Source organism: Carcharhinus amblyrhynchos, chromosome 27 (assembly GCF_965287045.1).
Source record: "Carcharhinus amblyrhynchos chromosome 27, sCarAmb.v2.hapA, whole genome shotgun sequence".
NCBI lineage: Eukaryota > Metazoa > Chordata > Chondrichthyes > Carcharhiniformes > Carcharhinidae > Carcharhinus > Carcharhinus amblyrhynchos.
The window spans coordinates 32,863,105-32,887,926 of NC_137350.1; the positions used below are offsets into that span (position 1 = coordinate 32,863,105).

Consider the following 24,822-nt stretch of genomic DNA (forward strand, 5'->3'; position numbering starts at 1 on the left):
AATCTGGAAGGATTGGGGGAACAGTGAAGAGTCTGCACTGTATTATTATCCAGTAGTATTGTGTGATGATTGTAATACAATTGAGATTTATATATATGCATTTGTGTTTAAGGAGAATGTTTAAAAATCAGCTTTATGCTACATGTAGTCAGTATATCTGGCAGAAATACAGCTCAGGTGCTGTGAGAATAGAATAATTACTCATTTTAGCCATGTTGTGTTTACTAAGATAAAGCTAATGGACTTTTGTTCACAAAAAAATGTTCCCTGGGGTTTTTGGTTAATGGAATGGAATGTGGGTTTAGGTAGACAGGGTTATGTGATGATGTGGTTAATGGGAAGAGCCAGGTTTATAGGAGGCCAAACAGCTTTTTAGTCCTGGCTGGAGTTTGTTTGAAGGCAGAATTCTACAGGCTGCCCTGAAACTCATTTTCTCTCTTTGAAAGTATCAAGACTGTCTAATTCATCATGGCAAGTATATTTATGGGTCTAAAGCGGCACTATAAGAGGGTTGTTGCTTATTTGGAACTGAAACAGTGATTAGTTAAAATTAAAGTTATTTCCTTTCATTTTCATATATTGTTCCACTCTTAATAGCGTAATGAGTTGCAATTAAACCAATTAAATAGTCTGGTTGAATTTCTGTCCACTGAGTGAGACACTCAAACAGTGAAATCAGGCTGAGAACAACCATATCAGCTGTGACTGTGAGAAACTGCTCTTCCTGATAAGATAATGACTTTAAAAGTAATTAAGTATCTATTCTCTGGCCTCTGAGCCACATGTTTCTTAGTGGTGGGAGGTGGCAGGCTGTTTGCTGGTGGTAGGACTGCCTGGTCCCACCGCTGTCAATGGGATTTCCCATTGGAGCCACCCCATGTTACCAGGAAACCTGCGGGCTGAGGTGCGCTGCCAGCGGGACCAGAGAATCCCACCGGCATGAATGGCCCAACAATTCTGGCCACAATGCCAGGACATCTCATTTCTGCCTGTAGAGGACAGGTTGTCCCTGTCTGTATGAATAGATGGAGCTTTTAGCAAGCATTAGTGTACCACCTCGCAAGCCCTGCAAATGATCTTATTCCGGAAGTTAATGTGTTGGCCAATTGTAGAATCACATCATACATTCGACATTGTGTTCGGAACTTTGCAAGCATGAGCTGGTTGAGTAGTCAGGCCTGGGTGTTGAAATTTATATACCACATTCTCAATTCTTCACACTTACACAGAACGGCATGTTGGCACAGTGCTTAGCACTGCTGCCTCACTGCAGCGGGCCCGGGTTCAATTCTTGGCTTGGGTCACTGTCTGTGCAGAGTCTGCACTTTCTCCCTGCGTGGATTTCCTCTGGGTGCTCCAGTTCCCTCCCAAAGTCTGAAAGACGTGCTGGTTACGTGCATTGGCCATGCTAAGTTCTCCCTCAGTGGACCTGGACAGGTAGGAGCTTGTAGCGAGTAGGGGATTTTCACAGTGACTTCATTGCAGTATTAATGTAAGCCTGACTTGTGGCAATGATAAATAAATAATAAACACACTCTTTTTACTTTGGAGAATGGTGGGGGAAAGTGGTAGAAGGATTCTTTAGCTGATTGAGCTACATAATGAATGGGCCTTCCATGACCAACAAGTCCAAGTGTGGGACTTGAACTCAGTTCTCCTGGGCCAGAGGTAGAGACTTTATCACTGTGCCACAAGACCTCTGAGAAGCCAGCTCTATTGAAACTGCCGGTCTGTGCCTCTAATCTAGATTAGACCATCAGTTCTTTGCACTTGGAAGAGTCAAGTGTAATAATAATGTAATTTCATGTAACTCCTATGTGTGGGATCTTCCAGCCACATGTGCCCCAAGACTGGAAATTCCCTCCCGGGTTCAATGGACCTTTGAATGGTCCACCAAATTTTCTGTCAGGATGAACCCTTAGCTCTGACGGAGGGTCACCCAGGCTCAAAAAGTTGGTTCTATTCTCTCTCCACAGATGCTGTCAAACCTGCTAAGATTTCCTGGCACTTTCCATTCTTGTTTCAGATTCCAGCATCCGCAATATTTTGCTTTTATTATAATACTATCTGTGAGTTTATAGGGAACTAACTCTTTTCAAACTTTTATTCCTGCATTGTGGCTATACTTCTTTACTCTTATTCCTTCACATGACACACTTTGCAGATCACTCATTTCTCTGGCTGCAGGCACCCCATAAGGCTGCGTCCTCAGCAATGTACTGTACTTCTACACCTATGACAGTGTGGCCAAATTCTCCTCCAGCTTGATTTTCAAGTTTGCTGACAACACTACCCTAGTGGGTCAGATCTCAAACAATTACAGAGTACAGGAATAGGGTAGAGAATCAGGTGAACTGGTGTGACAATAATAATCTCTCCCTCAATGTCAACAAAACAAAGGAGATTGTCATCGATTTCAGGAAGTGCAGTGGAGAACATGCCCCTGTTTCCATCAACAGGGACGAAGTAGAAAGATCAAGAGCTTCAAGTTTTTAGGTGTCCAGATCACCAACAGCCTGTCCTGGTCTCCCCATGCAGACACTATAGTTAAGAAAGCTTCTACTTTTTCAGAAGACTAATGAAATTTGGCATGTCAGCTACGACTCTCACCAACTTTTACAGATGCACCATAGAAAGCATTCTTTCTGGTTGTATCACAGCTTGGTATGGCTCCTGCTCTGCCCAAGATCGCAAGAAACTACAAAAGGTTGTGAATGTAGCCCAATCCATCACACAAACCAGCCTCATTGACTCTGTCTACACTTCTTGCTGCCTCAGCAAAGCAGCCAGCATAATTAAGGACCCCACGCACCACGGCCATTGTCTCTTCAACCTTCTTCCATCAGGAAAATGATGCAAAAGTCTGAGATCACATACCAACCTCAAGAACAGATTCTTCTCTGCTGCCATCAGGCTTTTGAATAGATTTACCTTGCATTAAGTTGATCTTTCTCTAAACCCTGGCTATAACTGTGACACTACATTCTACACTCTCTCCTGTCAACACAAGTAGAGAAGGTTGTGAAGAAAGCTTATGGAATGCTAGCCTTTATAGGAAGGGGTATAGAGTATAACAGCTGCCATCTAATGCTTCAGTTGTACAGAACGTTGGTTAGACCGCATTTGGAGTACTGCGTCCAGTTCTGGTCACCTTACTACCGGAAGGACGTGGAGACCCTGGAGAGGGTGCAGAGGAGGTTTACGAGGATGTTGCCTGGCATGGAAGGACTGAGTTACGAGGAAAGGTTGGAGAAACTCTTCTCCTTAGAAAGACGGAGATTAAGGGGGGATATGATAGAGGTGTACAAAATACTGAAGGGAATAGATAGAGTCAACAGTGGTAGGCTTTTCCCTAGATTGGGGACAATTACGAGAGGTCACGATCTAAGGCTGAGGGGGGAGAAGTATAATTTGGATACAAGAGGAAGGTTTTTCACGCAGAGGGTCGTGGGGGTATGGAACGCGCTACCGAGTAGGGTGGTGAAGGCAGGCACATTGGACTTGTTTAAGGTTAACTTAGATAGACACATGAGAGAAACAAGGATGGAGGGTTATAGTAGAGGGTATTAAATAGGGTCAGAGCCTCGGGACGACACCGGAAATGTAGTATTACATGTTAACGTTTTGTCTTTTTATTCCACAGGTGTCGGTCCACCTTGTTGTCAAACGAGGGGCATGCACACGGTGGGTCATGCGTGGGCTGCTCTTGGAGGTTCCGGGAGTGGCCTAGTACTTCTTGTCATTGTGTGTGCTTAATCCTGGACCAGCAGACGGGCACCACAACAGCTCAGTGACTATCACTGCTAGCTGTGCAGATACATGGATTTGGGCCTGTGTCTGTGGGAGTTTGCGCATTCTCCCTGTGGTTGCATGGGTTTCCTCCGGGCGCTCCGGTTTCCCCCCACACCCCAAAGGTGTGCTGTTAGGCTGATTGGTTTACCAAATTGACACTATTCTCCCCTGAATCTGGCTGTTAGGGGTTCCACTCGCAGACACGCAGGGCAGGGTAGGTGTAGGAAGATGCGGCGGCGTGGGCTCGTTGGGCCGAAGGGCCTGTTTCCCGTGCTGGGTTGTTCTTTGTTCTTTGTTCTTTCTCTTTAAACGGTATACTTTGTATGGTGCGCAAGAAACAGTACCTTTCACTGTATGCTAATACATGTGACAATAATTAATCAAATCAAATCAAATCTCACATTACTATCTAATCAGCCAACAAGCATACTCTCACTAATAATGTAGTTCACAAAGACTGCATATGATTAAATGTATGCAGAAATCTGCCTAAGCAAAGGTGTGTATAAAGCGATTCTTGCATAATTAATATATTTTTTGAAATGCTGGGTATAGGTATCACAATTCTGAAAGGAATTTGTTAATTTTTGCTCACTTTTATGTTTGAGAGCAGCAGTTGGCTCGGATCATACCCAGGCAACAATGTTAGAACATGACGGCTGGCTTTGCAACAGCAAAATTAATACAGCTTCTACTGCATGTCACTTGTAGAAATATTTTAGTATTTATTCAGTTGGTTTCCCAGTGGTTATTACATTGAAATCCAGTTTTAATATTCACAGAAGCCACAAGTGAACAGTTGAGGCTGTTGTTAGCATTGTTACAGCGAGGATATCATCTTCAGCAGAGAGGTAGGAAGAGGACAGCACAACGTCACAGCAGTTAGCACTGCTGCCTCACAGCATTAGGGACCCAGGGTCGATTGTGGCCTTGGGGTGACTGTCTGTGTGGCGGTTGCATGTTTTCTCCATGTCCAGTTTCCTCCCACAGTCCAAAGATGTGCAGATTAGGCTGGTTGGCCATGCTAAATTGCTGCGTAGTGTCCCAAGATGTATAGGTTAGGGGGAATTGGTGAGGTAAATATGTGGGTTACAGGGAAAGGGACGGAGGGGAAGGCTCTAACAGAGAGTCAGTGCAGACTTGAAGGGCTGAATGGCCTTCTTCGATACTGTAGGGATTCTATGAGGATGCAGCTTAAAGTCAACAGACAGATGATTAGAACGTGAAGGATTACATTTTCAAGGGCCATGTACAAATGGTGTGCATCTTTTCTCATTTATTTAAAGCACTGAGAATACGCACAACAGCTGAGATGCGGAAAAACGTATCTGCATCTTCACTGTGACCTGTGAATACGATTGAAGCGTTTTCTCTACTCAGGTGAAATCCAGACCCTTGCAGCATCTTCTGCATTATTTCAAACTCCGTATCTGTAAGCTGGAGGGCTAGTACTTCCAGATTCTCCTCAGCTTCATGCAGCTTTTCTACTGGATCCATTCTCTCGGGAAAAAACCTTTCCTCAATCCTTTCCAACTGGAAAACCAATCAAAATAAAAGTAGTTCAGAACTATCCTTATCTCTGTGGCTTGAAACAGTTCCATGAGAGATCATTCTTGTATTTTATATCACTCAAACTACAGTATAAATTGTAGAACTAATTAAAGACTACCAACAGATAACTCGGCATTACTAATTCCTCTCCTCGGGGGGATCTATAGTTCACAGCAGTTGATTTTAGTCAGAATTCAAAAATTTCTTCAGTAACCGAATCACTACAATGTGGAACAAAACCATTTGGCCCGTCAAGTCTGCACTGACTCTCCAAAAGACTATCTTACCCAGGCCCCATCCCCGTAACCCCATGTATTTATCTGCTAACCTACACATCCTGGGACACTAAGGGATAATTCAGCATGGCCAATCACTTCACCTGGGCACGCCTTTGGGGTGTGGGAGGAAACCGGAGCACCCGGAGGAAACCCATGCAGACACGGGGAGAATGTGCAAACCCCACACAGACAGTGACTCAAAGTCTGAATCGAACCTGGGTCCCTGACATTGTGTGGCAGCAGTGCTTACCACTGTGCCACCGTGCTGCCCTGAGTGATCATCACCCATCCTGGGAAGCAACTACATTGAGCTCAACTTTTTCTGAGAATTTGAATTCGCTGCAAGTGGGCAGGAGAGCATTCCCCAAAGCCAAAGCATCAAAGGATTTGACAAACCTTAAGACACAGTGTATTGCGATTGGAAATGATATTCAATCAGGGAGGCATGGTACACTATAAAAGAGAAGGACGTAACAAGTGGAAAGGTCCAGGAAAGATTATTGGTAAAGGGATGTGAAACTGTCATTTTACAACATGGGAACCAGATTAGTCGGTACATTCCTCAAGGTTATTTGACACTGGTTACAAATTTGAGTCTGGAAAGGTTAATAGAAAGTGATGAGGAACCATGTATATCTTATGCCTGTATGTTGCGTAATCATGAGGACAAAGTTGTTAAAGGTGTCTGAAAACAGACACTGGCATTCGGATGAAGAAAATAAGGTAATTTGTCCCAAAGGGCAACTGCCAAAAACTGGCACTAGAGTTACATACTTGACAGAGGGGGTCAGTTAATGGAGGGATGTGACAATTGTTGGTAGATTGGCAAAGGAAAGGACAAAAACTGGCGATATGTATGAGACAAGAGCAGGATGCTGGTGGATTGGGAGCATGAAGTACAAAGAGGGAAGATACCAGTTTGGACACCAGGTCTGAGGGTGAATATACTCCTCAAAGGAGATCACAAATATTGAAAGAGCATCTGTTAGTAGGAAGAAGAGGTCAAACAGAAACAGTCCAGAGCAGGATAGAGGATGTAGAACAAAGAACAAAGAAAATTTCAGCACAGGAACGGGGCCTTCGGCCCTCCAAACCTGCACCGACCATGCTGCCTGACTGAACTAAAACCCCCTACCCTTCCGGGGACCATGTCCCTCTAGTCCCATCCTATTCATGTACTTGTCAAGAAGTCCTTTAAAACTCACAATCGTATCTGCATCCACTATCTCACCCAGCAGCGAGTTCCAAGTACCCACCTCCCTCTGTGTAAAAATCTTGCCTTGTCCATCTCCTTTAAATCTTGCCCCTCGCACCTTAAACCTATACCCCCTAGTAATTGACTCTTACACCCTGGGAAAAAGCTTCTGACTATCCACCCTGTCCATGCCCCTCATAATCTTGTAGACTTCAATCAGGTCGCCCCTCAACTTCTGTCATTCCAGTGAGAGCAAACTAAGTTTCTCCAGCCTCTCCTCATAGCTAATGCCCTCCATACCAGGCAACATTCTGGTAAATCCTGGTAATTTAACAAGGTCAAGGAATATGGCCCAGGCTGGGAACGTTACAAGGGGCAGAAGTCCATGTGATCAAAATTAATGAAAGCTGCCAAACTTCTAGGGTTGCAAGGCTGGAATTTGGGTTATCCACAGAGGTGGAAGATAGGGGATAGCCAGCCTAATCTCATAGATGGATATGCACAGAAAAGGTACTTCCTGACTGGAGTTATAAAGCTAACGCCAGGCTGATGACATGAGATTTTGAAGAAAAATCTGGTGACCAGGTATAAGGAGCAGGAAAGGTTATTTGAAGATGTTCTTGGCTCTGTGAGTTACAAGTTCTTGGGAATGTAATTCGATTGGTATTAAAACTGCCTTTTTTCAGGGGCAAACAGAGTAAGAAATATCACAACATCAGGTTAAAGTCCAATGGGTTTATTTGGTAGCAAAATCCACTAGCTTTCAGAGTGCTGCTCCTTTATCAAGTAAGTGGGAGTTCTGTTCCCATACAGGGCATATAAAGACACAAATTCAATTTGCAAAATAATGATTGGAATGCGAGTCTTTACAGTTAAAGACGCTACAAGGAGCAGAAGTTGGTTGTAAAGACTCGCATTCCAACCATTATTTTGCAAATTGAGTTTGTGTCTTTATATGCCCTGTATGGGAACAGAGGTCCCACTTACCTGATGAAGGAGCAGTGCTCCGAAAGCTAGTGGATTTTGCTACCAAATAAACCTGTTGGACTTTAACCTGGTGTTGTGAGACTTCTGACTGTGTTTACCCCAGTCCAATGCCAGTATCTCCATATCATTTTTCAGGGGCACCAGTTTCAAAGGGAAGATCTGCCCCATCCTCTGAAAGAGGCGTCAAACACAGAGGAGACACTCTGAACATTAAATAAAAGAGGATACAGTTTAAATGGCATCTCCAGAGTGAGGTCAGTTTTGCAAAAGTTCAATTGCCTTCAGTTGAAAGCAGACCCTGCAATGTTTTATTGGCACACTGGAGGGAAAGCTTCAGGCATCTTCATGATGCGTTTTGTAGACGGTTTTTTGTCGGGTGGGGAAGCAAATTTGAAAAGATTGTCATTAACGGGCGTGGAACAGAGTTCAAGATCGGAAGACATTTAAATACATCGGATTGAAAATCAGGCGGGGTGGTCAAATGTCACTTTACGTTCGGCAATGCTTTTCGAGAATGTTAATCCCATTGCAACCTGTCGGGATAGGGCCTCATAAAAAGATGCAGCAAAGGATGGCATGGTGGCACAGGTGGTTAGCACTGCTGCCTCACAGTGCCAGGGACCCAGCTTGGGTCACTGTCTGTGCGGAGTTTGTACGTTCTCATTGCGTCTGTGTGGGTTTCCTCGGGTGCTCCGGTTTCCTTCTCCAGTCCAAAGATGTGCAGGTTAGATCAACTGGCTATGCTAAACTGACCCTAGTTTCGGGGGGGGGGAGGGGTGCGGAATTAGCAGGGTAAATACGTGGGGTTACGGGGATAGGGTGGGTTTGTTGTCAGTGCAGGCTCGATGGGCCGAATGTCCATCTTCTGTACTGTCGGGATTCTATGATTCTACGAACTCCTAAAACTGAACAAGTGATACTCAGAAGTCAAACTGGGCAACTGAATTGGCGAGACAATAATCAATTTTAAATGTCAGTTTAGAATTGAGCACTAAAATGAATGATCCCAATGCTGAAGAAATTATCTGAGCAAGGTTTACTTTAGAAAGACGCAGGGTGTCGATGCAGGCTTGGTGGATCAAAGTGCTTGTTCCTGCGCTGTTCTTTGATCTTTGTCCAAACAAAATAGTGACAACATTCGAAATCAGAAAATTGTGTTTTGAAATCCCCACGATGTTCGAGAAATGAAACTGATTACTTTGCATCAGATGCATCACTAAACAACAATGTGGTGGATTTCCAAACACAAAAGGATTTATAATATTTCTCACGGGGAGAGGGGAAATGGTAAATGTTGCTTTGTTGCGTGGGAAACTAAAAAGATACGAAGAGTTGTAAAAAGTACATTGACAAGGGAGACTCTCTCCCTTGTTGAGGGGTGGATATGGCATTCTTCATATTAATTAGGCTGACAGAAATGTCAAATGGAAAAGGGTATTCGGAAACAATTTCCTTTCTAACTTTAGGACACTGCCGCATTTGGAGACAGGATTAACCCCAGAGGAGCTATTGACGTGCCTTCAGACTAGGATTAGCCCGATGTTCCCAAATTTGGGGATCGGCAATGTTGAGTTAAAACAAGAAACCCAGAAATAGGACCATGATGGTCGGAAAGTTATTTTATCCTTTCCTCTCTCACTCAGCTGAATTAATAACAAAGTGTACTTCTTACCAGCTTTAGTTGTGTGGATATAATCTTCATCTCAACACTTGTAGCCAGCAGGCTTAGAGTGTCAGCATTCAATTCTGAAAAAGAAGCATAATAATTCAGGCATCCTGTGGCATAGGCTGCACTGAGTTGCACTTGTACACTCGAACAATGATAGCAACAACCAGAATTTATATACTGCCTTTAACACAGTGAAATGACCCAAAGCACTTCCTAGGAGATTCATCAAAAGGAAATTGACACATAAGAATGTGCTGAAACACAAGAGCTAAAGCTTGGTCAAAAGGCAGGTTTGAAGCAACATTATAATGAATAAGTGTGAGGTAGAATGGCAGAGAGGTTTAGGGAGGAGATTCTGAAGCTAAGGATCTCGGCGACTGAAGAAAGATCCACAAGTGGTAGAGCGATTAAAACTGAGGATGCACAAGAGGCCAGAATTGGAGAATCGCCGCTGCCTGGGAGGAGGTTACACATTGAACGAGGGGCCAGGCCATTGGCAGGCTTGAAAAGAAAGATGCAAATTGTAAACACGAGAAGTTGCAAGTCCAGGAGCCAATGTAGCCTCACAAACACCCAGTCAATAGGTGAATGGGGACTTCGTGCAAGTTCAGATGCAGGCAGCAAGAATCTGGATGAGGTCAAATTTTAAGTAGAACGACATTATTTAATCCTATTGGTTTTTATTCAGCTGCGTGTGTCTAAAGGTTCCTCTGAAACTAATAGCTGCTGTTGATATTCTCACTGGCCACATCCAATGCCTGGCTTCTCCCCAACTACAAATTGTTAATGTCCTGTTCCAGTAAGAACTCTGCATAAGCTTGGTTGTAGACATGTGTACCCACTCCCAGCCCCACCCCTATAATTGAGAATTTAAATGTTTAGTGAGCAGGCAGGGGCAGAAATCTCTAGAAATTTCAAATAAGATCAGATAGATTGAGAGAGTTTCTAGGGAGGCCAGCAAACTCTGAACACACTGTAAGCTGGATTTGATAGAATAATAGAACCCTTACAGTGCAGAAGGTGGACATTTGGCCGATTGGGCGTTTACCCCCAACAATCCCACCCAGGCCCTATCCCCATTTGAATCGGTTCTGGATTTAACCTCCATGAAATATCAAACTCGTCCTTGTTCGTCATCCTCCACCAGGGAGTCTTATTTGAGTTCACTTCGGAGTCAGGTCAAACCTGACCTCAGGCGACACAGTGGTTAGCATTGCTACCTCACAGCACCAAGGTCCTGGGTTCGATTCCCAGCTTGGGTCACTGTCTGTGCAGAGTCTGATTCAAAGAATCTCCCACTCCAATTTCAGCAAGGGAAAGCTGAGGAGTTTCAAAACTGTTCACCCTCACTTGGCAGCCAGGGATATATTAAGCACAGTAAATACTGGCAATCAACCAACTGGATCTGTCGAGGTTTCTGACAGCTGCTTAGCAGCTGACAGAAACAACAACATGGATTTATATAGTGCCTTAATGTGATTAAACAGCGAGAGACTTCACAGGAGTGTTATCAAAAACAAACTGACACCAAGCCACAGAAATGGATTCCAGAGTAAGTAACCAAAGAGGTGGTTTTAAGTAATGTCTTAAAGGAGGAGAGGAAAAACTAGAACCAGAGGGCACAACCTCAGGCTAGAGGGATGATCCTTTAAAATTGAGATAAGGAGGAATTTCTTCAGCCAGAGGGTGGTGAATCTGTGGAACTCTTTGCCGCAAAAGGCTGTGGAGGTCAGGTCATTGGGTGTCTTTACAACAGAGACAGATAGGTTCTTGATTAATAAGGGGATCAGGGGTTATGGGGAAAAGGCAGGAGAATGGGGATGAGAAAAATATCAGTCATGATTGAATGGCGGAGCAGACTCGATGGGCCGAATGGCCTAATTCTGCTCTTATATCATAGTCCTAGGTGGAGAGGCAGAGATTTTGAGAGAAAATGCCAGGGTTTAAGGCTTGCAGGAGGCAGGGGGTCAACAAAAAACAAAAACAGGAAATGCTGGAAAATCTCAACAGGTCCAATAACATCTGTCGGAACATTGGCTCTATTCTCACTCCACAGATGCTGCCAGACCTGCCGAGATTTTCCAGCATTTTTGTTTCAGATACCAGCATCTGCAGTATTTCACTTCTATAGGAGGCAGAGGGCGATTTGTTAATTATGTTATGGATACGTGTTAATGAAATACGCTTTCTATCGTACTATTGAGTGCCTGGATGAAAATGGCTGCAGTGGTTATGATTCCGTTCTGATCAGGAGTCAAGGTGAGGGGCTGTCCCGGTGGGTCAGCCTTCCGAATTCCCATCAGATCCAGCAGCTTCTCCACAGGCGCTCTGTCCTCATCATCCATCAGCTCCAACACTTGGAGGTCGGGTTGGAAACTTTCACTCATCTGGTCAAGCTGTGAAGATGGGCGGCAGGGTGGAGGGGGAGAGGGAGATGTTAGAAATAGATTAACTTTTTTTCTATTAGGACAAGAGTTATTTTGTTGGGAATTAGAACACTTTCCAAATTCAGGAGTTCAATGCTGGTGTCTTACATCCTCTGATAAGAGATTACATTGAATCATAGAATTCCTACAGTGCAGAAGGAGGCCCGCACTGACAACAATACCACCCAGGCCCCATGCCCATAACCCCATGTATTTACCATGCTAATCCCCCAACACTAAGAGGCAATTTAGCATTACCAAACCACCTAACAGGCATATCTTTGGATATTACATGACCTGAGGCAGAATAAAATCTCTCAATTTTGCCTCATCGATGTGTTTTAACTCCACTGTTGCTGTCCCAGTGAGTAATTCTCACCTTTTTAGGAAATCTGTGTAAAATTGTTTTTGACAGTGGCAACTCACAAAAAAAATCAGCATAAAACTGTTCATAAATTGTCACAGAGAGGCAGGAGGACATTGGGTGTGGTCGATGAGAAAGGAAAAGCACATTGGAACAACAGGAGCATTCTTCCAAACTGGAGCTGGAGTCTAGGATTGCAGAGAGAGCGGAATATGCATTGCTCTATTCCACAGTGCAGTGCACCACAGCTCACACAACACTGACACTCAGAGAAACAGAAAGATTTCCCAGTATCAAGCATCTCTGAACTCACAAATAGAAAGACAAAGCATAAATAAGTCCCTGCAACTCGCTTGTTTTAAAGTCAGTTTGAAAGGAATGAAATTAAATGATTTGAAGTCTCCTTTGAATTGGTGGATTGTTATGAATGTGCAATAGGTTGTCCCCTCAAATCATTAGTGGACTAGGGTCTGATTAGTTTAAATGGTTAGTGTGGGTTCTGAATTAGAGCAACACTGCATGGTGGCACAGTGGTTAGCAGTGCTGCCTCACAGTGCCAGGGACCCAGGTTCGATTCCTGACTTGGGTCCAGAATTGTCTGTGGAGTCTGAACATTCTCCCCTTGTCTATGTGGGTCTCCTCCCACAGTCCGGATGACATGCTGGTTAGTTGCATTAGCCATGCTAAATTCTCCCTCAGTGCACCCAAACAGGCGCCGGAGTATGGTGACTAGCGGATTTTCACAGTAACTTCACTGCGGTGTTAATGTAAGCCTTCTTGTGGCACTAATAAATAAAACTTTGAAACTTATTTCCAGTTGAATTGTTGAGAAAATCAAGGTACGAACCATTATCTCAAGATCTGGAACACAATCACAGGTGCTCAGAATCTCTCGGAAAGTGTCGAGCATCAGCAGACTTATGTCTTTCGGCAGCTTAGCCAGTTCGGAGAATGGAATGTCAGGTTTCCAGGGAGAGTTTGATCCTAATGAGGAAAAAGGATTATTACCGAGAATCGAACACTTTGTAAAATTACAAATAATAATCAGTAGTCAGTCAGATACAGCTCCATTTACCCAAAGGGAGAAAGTGAAGTTCAGTGCAAAAGGCAATGTAACTGACAGAGAACATAAGAACATAAGAAATAGGAGCAGGAGTAGGCCATCTAGCCCTTCGAGTGAGGTTGTTTTTTGATAACAGATAACCTGATTAAAAGAGCAAAGACTCGAATAGGCTCCACCACATACGGCAGATCGTTAGACACCCATCTTACCTGACTCTGGCGATTTCATCTCAGATCACGGGAAAGGGATCATAATTAGTTGAATGAGGTGGCCATTCATATCATTAATCTGACTACAAGAATTCACGTTGCATGGGGACTTCGGTATCTCAGAGCACCATTCTCAGAATTGTTTGAAAGGGAGATCTTGAAGAGTTATAAACAAATATGAATTTCTGTAAAGATTCCCTCGATCTCCCAGTGGAAGATCAGTGGAAATCCTGGGGAAATGGTGAGCAGATTCCTGTGAGGAATGGCAACAACCGTTGGATTGCCAGTCCATCCCGACTTCTTCTTACTCAGCGCTGAATCTCCACATTTCTGGCTTTGACTCCCGAACCAGACTTCTTCAGAAATGTCAAACTTACCTGTCCCCAGAGTCCTATCTCACAATACAGGAGAAGCCAAGCCTTTTTGGCTTAGCTGCCATATTTTGGTAAGTCTTCATTCGTTAAGACATTGAAAATGTTTTGGCTTGGGTATAGCATTTCAGTGCTTTAGCCAAAGAGTATCAGTGAGGTAGGTGGCACGGTGGTAGGTGGTTAGGCTGGCAGGCTGGCAAGTGGAAGGATAGGGAAGGAGGTAGGGTAGTAAGGTACTGCAGTGAAGTCAGGTCAAGTGAGGGGAGTCGGAGGTTCGGGGGGAATTAGTCAGGGGTGCAGTAGGGAGTCTGGAGGATTCATTGAAACCATAGAATCCCTACAGAGCAGAAAAAGGCCATTCGGTCCATCGAGTCTGCACCAACAACAATCCCACCCGGGCTTTATCCCCGTATCCCTACATATTTACCCATTAATTTCTCTAACCTACGCAATCCAGGACACTAAGGGGCAATTTAGCTAGACCAATCAACCTAATCCATACATCTTTGGACTGTGGGAGGAAAACAGAGCACCCAGAAGAGACACAGAGAGAACATGCAAACTCCACACAGACAGTGACCTAAGCCCGGAATCGAACCCAGGTCCCTGGATGGTGAAAAGCAGCAGTGCTAACCACTGTGCCACCGTACCACCCCTATGGATCAGACGTGGAGTGGGATTTTCAAGCTCGTTTCATTGGACAGGGATAGAAAATCCCAGCCATGGCTTTTCCCTGGCTAACATTCATAAGAACATAAGAACATAAGAAATAGGAGCAGGAGTAGGCCATCTAACCCTTCGAGCCTGCCCCGCCATTCAATAAGATCATGGCTGATCTGTCGTGGCTCAGTTCCACTTTCCCGCCCTCTCCCCATAACCCTTAATCCCCTCTCTTATCAAAAACCCATCAACCCGCGTCTTAAAAATATTTAGCGAGGTAGCCTCCACCACTTCAACGGGCAGAGAATTCCAGAGATTCACCACCCTTTGAGTGAAGAAGTTCCTCCTCAACTCCGTTCTAAACTGCCCCCGCTTTATCTTGAGGCTGTGCCCCCTAGTCCTACTGTCTTTTTTGAGCGGGAAGAGTCTCTCCACCTCTATCCTATCCATCCCATTCATCATCTTATACGTCTCAATGAGATCTCCCCTCATTCTTCTAAACTCTTACGAGTACAAGCCTAGTTTATTCAGCCTCTCCTCATAGCTCAACCCCCTCAACTCCGGTATCAGCCTAGTAAACCTCCTCTGCACTCCCTCCAAGGCCAAAATATCCTTGCGCAGGTGCGGCGCCCAAAACTGCACACAGTACTCCAGCTGCGGCCTCACCAATGCCCTATACAGCCGCAGCAAGACCTCCCTACTTTTATATTCAATCCCCCTCGCTATGAAGGCCAGCATCCCATTCGCCTTCCTGACCACCTGCTGCACCTGCAAGCTGGGTTTTTGCGACTCATGCACAAGGACCCCGAGGTCCCTCTGCACCATCGCCTGCTGCAGTTTTTCGCCACGTAAGTGATAATCCTTCCTACCATTATTCCTACCAAAGTGGACCACCTCGCACTTGCCAACATTAAATTCCATTTGCCATTTCCTGGCCCATTCGCCCAGCTTATCAAGATCCTTCTGCAGACTCTCCACACCCTCCGCACAATTTGCCGTTCCACCAATCTTGGTGTCATCAGCAAATTTCGACACCCTACACTCGGTTCCCTCCTCCAGATCATCTATATAAATGGTAAAAAGCTGAGGCCCCAGCACCGAGCCCTGGGGCACTCCACTAGTCACCATCCGCCAATCCGAATAGCACCCGTTGACCCCCACTCTCTGCCTCCTATTTGACAACCAATCCTCTATCCACGCTAACACCCTACCCCCAACTCCATGTCCCCCGACCTTCTGCAATAACCTCTTGTGAGGTACTTTGATTCCCCAGATAGGTAAATGAATCGGAATCCTCTCACATCTCTGGCTCTAACTCAAGAGCTGGAGACATTTCCAGATGGTTCCAGATGCAGGGAAATTGCCCATTGGATTCAATGGAATGTTCAACCATTGAATAGATTCCATATCCATAAAATCCATAGAGTGTAGAAGAAGGTCATTCAACCCATCAAGTCTGCATCAGAGACATCAAGTCTCTGACAGAGTATCTTATCTAAGCCCACCCTCCACCCTATCCCCATAACCTCACACATTTACATGGCTAATCCACCTAACCTACCCATCTTCATATGCTAAGGGGCAATTTAGCATGGCCAATCAACCTAAATCTTTGGACTGTGGGAGGAAACTGGAGCACCCAGAGGAAACCCATGCAAACATGGGGAGAACATGCAAACTCCACACAGACAGTCACCTGAGGTCCCTGGTGCTGTGAGGCAACAGTGCCAACCACTGGGCTGCTGTGCTGCCCTGGCTTCTCGGGCATTCACAGGCAGTTCCAATAGAATCCTTCTGTTGAGACTTCCAAAGGGTTTTGCAGTGCATCTTCCAGGAGCATCCGGTCTCTAACCATTCGGAGACCAGAAAATCCGAGCAGTGCATTTTTATTGCATTATCAGGATAATTTTGCATTTTAGAAATGTTTATGATGGTCCAAATTATGTAATAATATGATTAATAATTTGGGATGATGATGGTATTTTGAGAAAATGTAAAAGTGAAGCTGGATTCAATGTGGGCTCCAAGCTAAAAAAAATCCAGTAAATGCTGCATTACTTCTACCATCTACCACTCCTTCATGTCTGACTTTAACACTTCATCGTTTCATCAAATTCATTCTTCAAATGCATATAATGAAAATATAACAAAACTTCCTTTAAATTCTAAATCAAAGAAAGGGTTTAATAAAGAAACTTCATTACTCCAAACTTGGGGCCAATCCAAGCTCTCCACACAATTCCCAACAGGTTCTTATTTATAGTGAATCAGCTGGTCAGCTGATCATCACATCATTCTGTAATTGGTTCCATGGTTAACTGGGTCAGCTGATCTTTACAGCTTGTTACCATTGGTCACATTGCATCCAATACAACGTTGTCTTCGGTTACATTCTAACATCCATGACATGAAACGTAAAACAAACTTACCAATGAAATTTGAAATGAAATTACTGGCAAGCAAACATAATTGTTTATGTTCCTTCCAAATCATTTCTGAATAAACAGAAAAAAAGTTCAAATTTTAAGTTAGTTGCAGTTCGTCGTTCATAAAAACATAGAAAACAGAAGCTGGAGTCAGCCATTCGTCTCCTCGAGCCTACTCCACCATTCAGTTCATTGATTTGATTTATTATTGTCACATGTATTAGCATACAGTGAAAAGTATTGTTTCTTGCAACTGTTTAGACAAAGCATACCGTTCATAAAGAAGGAATCAAGACAATGCAGAATGTAGTGTTACAGCCATAGCTAGGGTGTAGAGAAAGATCAGCTTAATGGAGGTAGGTCCATTCAAAAGTCTAATGCCATCAGGGAAGAAGCTGTTCTTGAGTTGATTGACACGTGACCTCAGACTTTTATACCTTTCTCCCAACAGAAGAAGGTGGAAGACAGAATGTCCGGGGTGAATGTGGTCCTTAATTATGCTGACTGCTTTGCTGAGGCAGCGGGAAGTGTAGGCAGAATCAATGAATGGGAGGCTGGTTTGCGTGATGGATTGGGCTACATTCACAACCTTTTGTATTTCCCTGCAGTCTTGGACAGAGCAGGAGCCATACCAAGCTGTGATACAACCAGAAAGGATGCTTTCTAAGGTGTCTTTGTAAAATATGATCATGGCTGATCCTTTATCTCCAGTACTCTCCCCATTCTCCTTAGCACCGTTGGAGTCTAGATTTGGATTGACACAGAACACAACAAGTGCAACATCAATGATTCTTTCCTTGTTTTACCCATTAATCATCACATTTATTTTCTCCCCTTCTCTACCATGAGTTGTCGCTCTACTAATGACTAGAATGAAGAAAACAGAAAGAGACAATTATCTTGAATTACACTGCAATAGTAAAGTGACAACCCTTAATTTTGTAAAACATCTTGGGACTTGGGTGTCATTGGGTCAGGTTGACATTTGCTGCCCATCCCATGATGCACTTAAATTGAACCTCTGCAGTCCATGTGGAGAAGATGTTCTCACAATATCCTTAGATAATGAGATCCAGCGAGATCCTGGAAAATGTGGACCATTTTCCATATTAAGAGAACCTCCTCTGAAAGAAAGGAGACGTAGATGATGAAGTTCATCATCACCTCCCATATGCTAGCTCAGACTTCAGCCAACTGAGGAAAAGAGCATTTGAGGATGAGAATCTCAGACTGGAAAATAAGGTCATGGTTTATTGGCAGCTGTGAATTACCATCTACTTCGGAAATTTGGACAACCCATAGCACCTCAACGCACTGGAGAATGGAGATCTATGGTGCTTTTTCAGATCCTCCAAGCCCAGTGGCAAGAAAGGAGAAAGGGGAATTCACATGGAGATAGGACATAAAAAATGGAAGATTATTGAATTACTCATTCACCAGGCGATTTACTACTGGGAAAATCTCCTGACTGGCTCATAGTTTTGCTTTTAGTTCTGATGAAAGATCATCCAGGCTCGAAACATTGGGGCAGCACAGTGGTTAGCACTGCTGCCTCACAGTTCCAGGAACCCAGGTTCAATTTCCAGCTTGGGTCCCTGTCTGTGCAGAGTCTGCACATTCTGAGGAATGTGTCTGCGTGTGTTTTCTCCGGGTGCTCCTGTTTCCTCCCACAGTCTGAAAGACTGGCTGATTAGGTGCATTGAGCTGACTAGGTGCCAGGTTGTGGCAAGTCAGGGAAGTTCACAGTAGCTTCATTGCAGTGTTAATGTACTTGTGACTAATAAATAAACTTTACTTTTACTTTCTATTCTCTCTCCTTACAGATGCTGTCAGACCTGCTGAGATTTTCCAGCATTTTCTACTTTTGTTTCAGATTCCAGCGTCCATAGTATTTTGCCTTTGTCTCTCATCTCTGTTCACATACCCAAGGTGTCATCCTGAGTGATCCTGAGTTTTGAGACCTTGAATGCAACAGTAGTTCCAGCTGGAAAGGATAATTTCTTATTCATTTTTGCTGCAACTCCTCCTTTAACCTAGTACAACAAAAGAAAATTAGAATATTTAAAACTGAAACTGAATTCTCAGCAAAGTCAAAACCTTTTGAGAGGTCCTTCCTTAGGTAACAAGAGCACACAGTTTCCAGTTGTGGCCTCAAAAAAGTCCTATCTAATTGTAGCAAGCCTTGTTCATTCTTACACTTATAATCATAGAATTCTACAGTGCAGGAGAAGGCCATTTGGCCCATTGAGTCTGCACCAACCGCAATCCCACTCAGGTCCTATCCCCATAACCCCATGCATTTAGCCTAGCTAGCCTCCAGACACTTGAAAGTAACATACCATTTTCCTTCCAAATTACTTGCCATTGCTGAAGGTTAACTTGCAGAATCATAGCCATTTGGCTCATTGAGTCTGCACCAACCACAATCCCACCCAGGCCCTATTCCTGGAACCCCACATATTTACCCTTCTAATCCCCTTGACACTAGGGGGCAATTCAGCATGGCCAGTCAACCTAAATTACACATCTTTCAGAGCGTCGGAGGAAACAGGAGCACACGGAGAAAACCCACGCAGACACGGGGAGAATGTGCAAACTCCACACAAACCCAAGCCGGAAATTGAACCCGGGTCCCTGGTGCTGTAAGGCAGCAGCACTAACCATTGTGTCACCGTGCCACCTTTAAGAATCTTCCTTTACTAAGATCCATTTGTTTGCCTGGAAACTAACAGGCAATTTTCTCAATTCAGCACAATGTCACAGACAATGCAGTCAGAATATCCCACTATAACCCACCTATATTTCAATTAATATTGCAAACAAATTGACTATTGCTCAGTGTTAGCTTGGTAATACTCACCTGTATCATCTGAAGAAACGCTTCTACTCCAGTCATTGCCATGGATGTTGTAGTGAGACAGCATTCTTGATTTGTTTCAACCACTTCTGATATGACGTACAAAATATCACCCTTCAGCTGTTTCACAAAACTGTTTCCTCTGTTTACCTTCCTGAAAGGGAAAAAAAAAATCAGAACTCATCCATTTTTTTTTAAAGTTTGTTTATTAGTCACAAGAAAGGCTGACATTAACACTGCAATGAAGTTACTGTGAAGTTCCACGAGTTGCCACACTCCAGCGGCTGTTCGGGTCAACGCGCCTAAACGTCTTTCAGGATGTGGGAGGAAACTGGAGCACCCGGAGAAAACCCATGCAGTCACGGGGAAAATGTGCAAACTCCACACAGACAGTGACCCAAGCCGGGAATTGAACCTGGGTGTCTGACGCTGTGACACAGCAATGCTAACCACTGTGCTACCACACCACCCTCAATTTTGTGAAAGACTGACAGAGGAAATGATTTTAACTTATTTTCCATATCCATCAGATGCCTATGAATTGCATCAATGCTATTATTATGGGGATCATTCTCTGAATAATCCTGAGCATCGTGTACTTCAGTGTAAATACAATATGTTAGTAGAAAAAATGCAAATACAGGACCAATTACAAAGATACTGAGTACATTACCTCATACAGAGTGGCACGGTGGCACAGTGGTTAGCACTACTGCCTCACAGCGCCAGGGACTTGGGTTCGATTCCCGACTCGGGTCACTGTGTGTGTGTGGAGTTTGCACATTCTCCCTGTGTCTGCATGGATTTCCTCCAGGTACTCCTGTTTCCCACCACCGTCCAAAAGATGTGCAGGTTCGGTGGATTGGCCATGCTAAATTGCCCCTTGGTGTCAGGGGGACCAGTTAGGGTAAACATGTGAGATTATGGGAGGGCCTGGGTGGGATTGTGGTTGGTGCAGACTGGATGGACCAGATGGCCTCCTTCTGCACTGGAGGGATTCTATGATTCAGAGCTTCAGAAAGGAAAATCAACTCTAACCCGTGTACAGTGATACTCAATATAACGATATAGAGTGTAGTACCACAGAGGTTATATTACTGGAATAATAATTCAGACAAATGACATGGATTCATGGGTTCAAATCCCATCATGGCAGCTGGAATTTAATTTGAACTAATTAAACAAATGTCCCATAAAAAGCAAGTATCAGTAATGATGACCACAGAACTATGGGATAGTTCAAAATGTTCTCGAACGAAATCTGTACATCTGATGTACAAGTGACTGCTGGCCGACATCAATGTGGGAGATTTTTAACTGTCCTCTGAAATGGCCTAACAGGCCAATTGGCCTTATTAAAGTAGACAGCTCAACGCCATCTATTCAAGGGCAATTAGGGTTTTGCAATAAGTGCTATCCTTGCTAGCAATGCTCACATCCCAAGAATGAGGAAAATAAAAGAGATAAAAGTTTACAAAATAAAGCATGACACTAAATTAGGGTATAAAGCATCTGATGTTTCCAAAGATCGTTATTAAGCCTATAGTTTCATATCCACTGTTAGTTATTATAGTGGACGACAAATGGTAATTTGATATATAATCTACTACCTGAGTTTGGTAGGAACTGCTATTAAATATCCCTCTCTGGTCCACAGCAGAATTTAACTGCTTAACTGTCAAGTGCAAAAGCCTACATTGCCTATTGCCTTACTTTGGGTTGAGACATAAATACCTGGTTTGAACAACCTCGTGCAATGTATTTTCCGAGATTGTTCGCTTTACCATTTCTATGGCAGACATGGTATCTGTCTTGGCTTCTGATGCATGCACTCCAGCATCAACGTAACATTCATTTACATCGATGTCTCCAGAGACTGCGATGGTACCTTGCTGAGAGTAGCAGCTAAAACATGAACTTTGTAATCCTGCAGAAACAAAATAAATCCACCACAAACATCATTTGTTCCTCTCTCTCTCCTCCTCCTCCAATTAGACATACATGGCATTGGCTGTGGACATAACTAGGCTAATCTGAGAATGCATTTGCTGACAACACTCACTGTTCATTCACACATGGAGTTGGCCACTCGGGTGAGGTACTGGAAAATCCCAGTTAGTGTCCCCCAAAGTGGAGTCAAGATCTTTAGGTGGTCAGGGATGGAGGGAGAAAATTGAAGGGAAACAGATTTGATCGGGGCAATTTTGACTTTAGGCTGCAGTATTAAACATAAGAAATAAAGAAGGAATTGACGTGCGGTCTCTTGAACCTGCTCAGTACAATCATAGCTGACCTTCATTGCCTTTCCAGCCTGCCCCCCGCCTTATCCCTTAATTTATTAAGAGACCAAAAATCTATTCTTCCCTGCCTTAATTTCATTTGATGTGATTTATTATTGTCACAGGGCGGCACATTAGCACAGTGGTTAGCACAGCTGGCTCACAGTGCCAGGGACCAGGGTTCAATTCAGGCCTCGGGTCACCGTTTGTGTGGAGTTTGCACATTCTCCCCGGGTCTGCGTGGGTTTCCTCCAGGTGCTCCGGTTTCCTCCCACAGTCCAAAGATGTGCGGGTTAGGTGCATTGGCCATGCTAAATTGACCCTAGTGTCAGGGATTAGCAGGGTAAGTGTGTAGGGTTACAGGAATAGGGCCTGAGTGGGATTGTGGTCAGTGCAGAGTCAATGGGTGGAATGGCCTCCTCTATGTTGTAGGGATTTATGTATTGGGATACAGTGCAAAGTATCATTTCTCCGTGCTATACTGACAAAACATACTGTTTATAGCGTACATGAGGGAGAAGGAAAGGAGAAGGTGCAGAATATAGTGATACACTCATAGCTAGGCTGTAGAGAAAGATCAGCTTAATATAAGGTAGGTCCATTCAAAAGTTTCAATGAGCATTCAAACCAGTGATAATGCCTCACCTACTTGTTTTCATCAAGGTCAGTTGAAATGTGATTGAGAGAGATGCTTATTGGGTAACTGGGTCAGCATAGTACATTTCATATAAATGTCAAAATGTCTCCCAACTTGTTCAACGAGACATAGCAACTCCAGATAACATTTATGACAAACCAAAATCAACTTGAAATAAATACTTGTAGACTTGACATTATCTTGGATGGTCAGGCATGAGGACTAGGAAGGCAGACTGAGGAGGGAGAGAAACCTTCTTCACTTTTAAATATAGACATGCTAGAATATAGAAACAGGTCTGAAAAATTACTGAGAATTTAACTTGATGTAGAAAATTTACATGAATTAAACAAGGAAGAATCACATATAGAATCACAGAATCTCTACGCTACAGAAGGGAACCTTTCGATTCATCAAGTCGGCACCGACAACAATCCCACCCAGGCCCTATCTCCGTAATCCCAGGTATTTACCCAAGCTAATCCCCCTGACACTGCACCATCATATCAGTTTACATTTGTTCCGCGGAATGATATATGCTCTTCACAAAAACAAAGGCTGCATTCTCTCCCTTTGATATTGCTGACTTCTTTTCCTGTTCTGTATTAACGGCAGCCCTGTATTTGGGAGACGCGGTGGAGGAGCCATTCGATGCCAAGGTGGTGATAAGTCTCACAACACCAGGTTAAAATCCAACAGGCTTATTTGGAATCATGAACTTTCAGAGCGCTGCCCCTTCATCAGGTGAGTGATGCTCACCTGATGAAGGAGCAGCACTCCAAAAGCTCCAAAACCTACTGGACTTTAACCTGGTGTTGTGAGACTTCTTACTGTGCCCACCCCTGTACAACACCGGCATGTCCACATCGTTGTGGTGATAATCCAGGAAAGTGATAATGCAACGCTGGCTCAATTACTCATGTAAAACTGAGTGGGAAAGTCAGAGAGGTCTTGTTCCAATGTGAACATGCTGTAGACCCCAATGTCCCACAACACCAAAAACTAATAGGGACCACCTAGGCCCCACAGACCGACATAGTTAAACTGAAATAAATGGCAAGGTTACCAAAGTCTAAATCGCCGCCATCCTTCAATATATCAACCAGTCTGATGCACGGGAAAATGTATTTGTTCTTTGTGAAAAAGAAAACTCTACTCTTCTTCTTGACAATGTACAGGGGCTTGAGGGAGTCAGAATAGTAGGTGCTTGGTGCAGGGTTCAGTGTGTTGCCATCAGGGTCAATCTCTTTCACAATTTTATAGGTTGCTTGTTGGAACATTATTGTAAAAGTCTGCAAAGTTAAAAGAGAAATCATTTGCCATTAAATGTTGAAGCTGAAACAATAAGCATTACGTGACTCTAACCACCTTCCCTTGATGGACCATGGTAAATTCCACACCATCAACAACCTGGAGGTCACCATAGAGCAAAAAATTAACTGGACTGGCCACATGTGTCCACAAGGGGAGATGTCAGGTATTCTGCAGCAAGTTACTCACCTCCCAACTCCGCAAAGCCTTTCCATCATTTACGAGGCACAGGTCAGGAGTGCGATAGAATACTCTTCACTTGCCTGGGTGAGTGCAGCGACACCAAGCTCACTGCAGTCCAACAGACAGTTTAATCGGCTTCCCATTCACTCACTTTAAACATTCCCAGCTCTGACAAAGGGTCAGCGAGACTCGCAATATTTGCCAAATTTTACCAGTACGCCTGCATTGGCCTCGGCTGAAATCTTACGTGCCTCGGACAGGCGAGGTACTAAAATTCAATCAGCTGTTGGCTCTGTTTTCTCTCTCCACAGATGCTGTCAGATCCGCTGAGATTTTTCGGCATTTTCTGTTCTTTGTTTCCGATTCCAGCATCCGCAGTATTTTGCCTTTACTTTTAAACATTTACTTATTTCCACCACACAGTGGCAGCACTGTACACCAGCCAAACATGCACTCCGGCAACTCATCAGAGCTCCATCCAGGCCACTGTCTGTAGAGAAGGACAAGGGCGGCTGGTGCATCACAACACTGTGATTTGGGGATTCCTCACACACCATCCTGATG

The 24,822-nt window shown here is 44.0% G+C and overlaps 1 protein-coding gene across 1 annotated transcript; it reads right to left on the reverse strand.

Annotated features, from left to right (window-relative positions):
• Positions 1–5,064: 5,064 nt before the first annotated feature.
• On the reverse strand, positions 5,065–24,044 carry LOC145359026 (gasdermin-A-like). The gene is made up of 9 exons (XM_080213379.1): positions 23,831–24,044; positions 21,583–21,775; positions 19,852–20,002; positions 18,916–19,024; positions 16,995–17,060; positions 13,110–13,246; positions 11,670–11,868; positions 9,476–9,549; positions 5,065–5,325 (listed from the first exon to the last, which is right to left on the reverse strand). The coding sequence occupies exons 1-9, from the start codon at positions 24,042–24,044 to the stop codon at positions 5,065–5,067; spliced, it is 1,404 nt and encodes a 467-aa protein (XP_080069505.1).
• Positions 24,045–24,822: the final 778 nt, after the last annotated feature.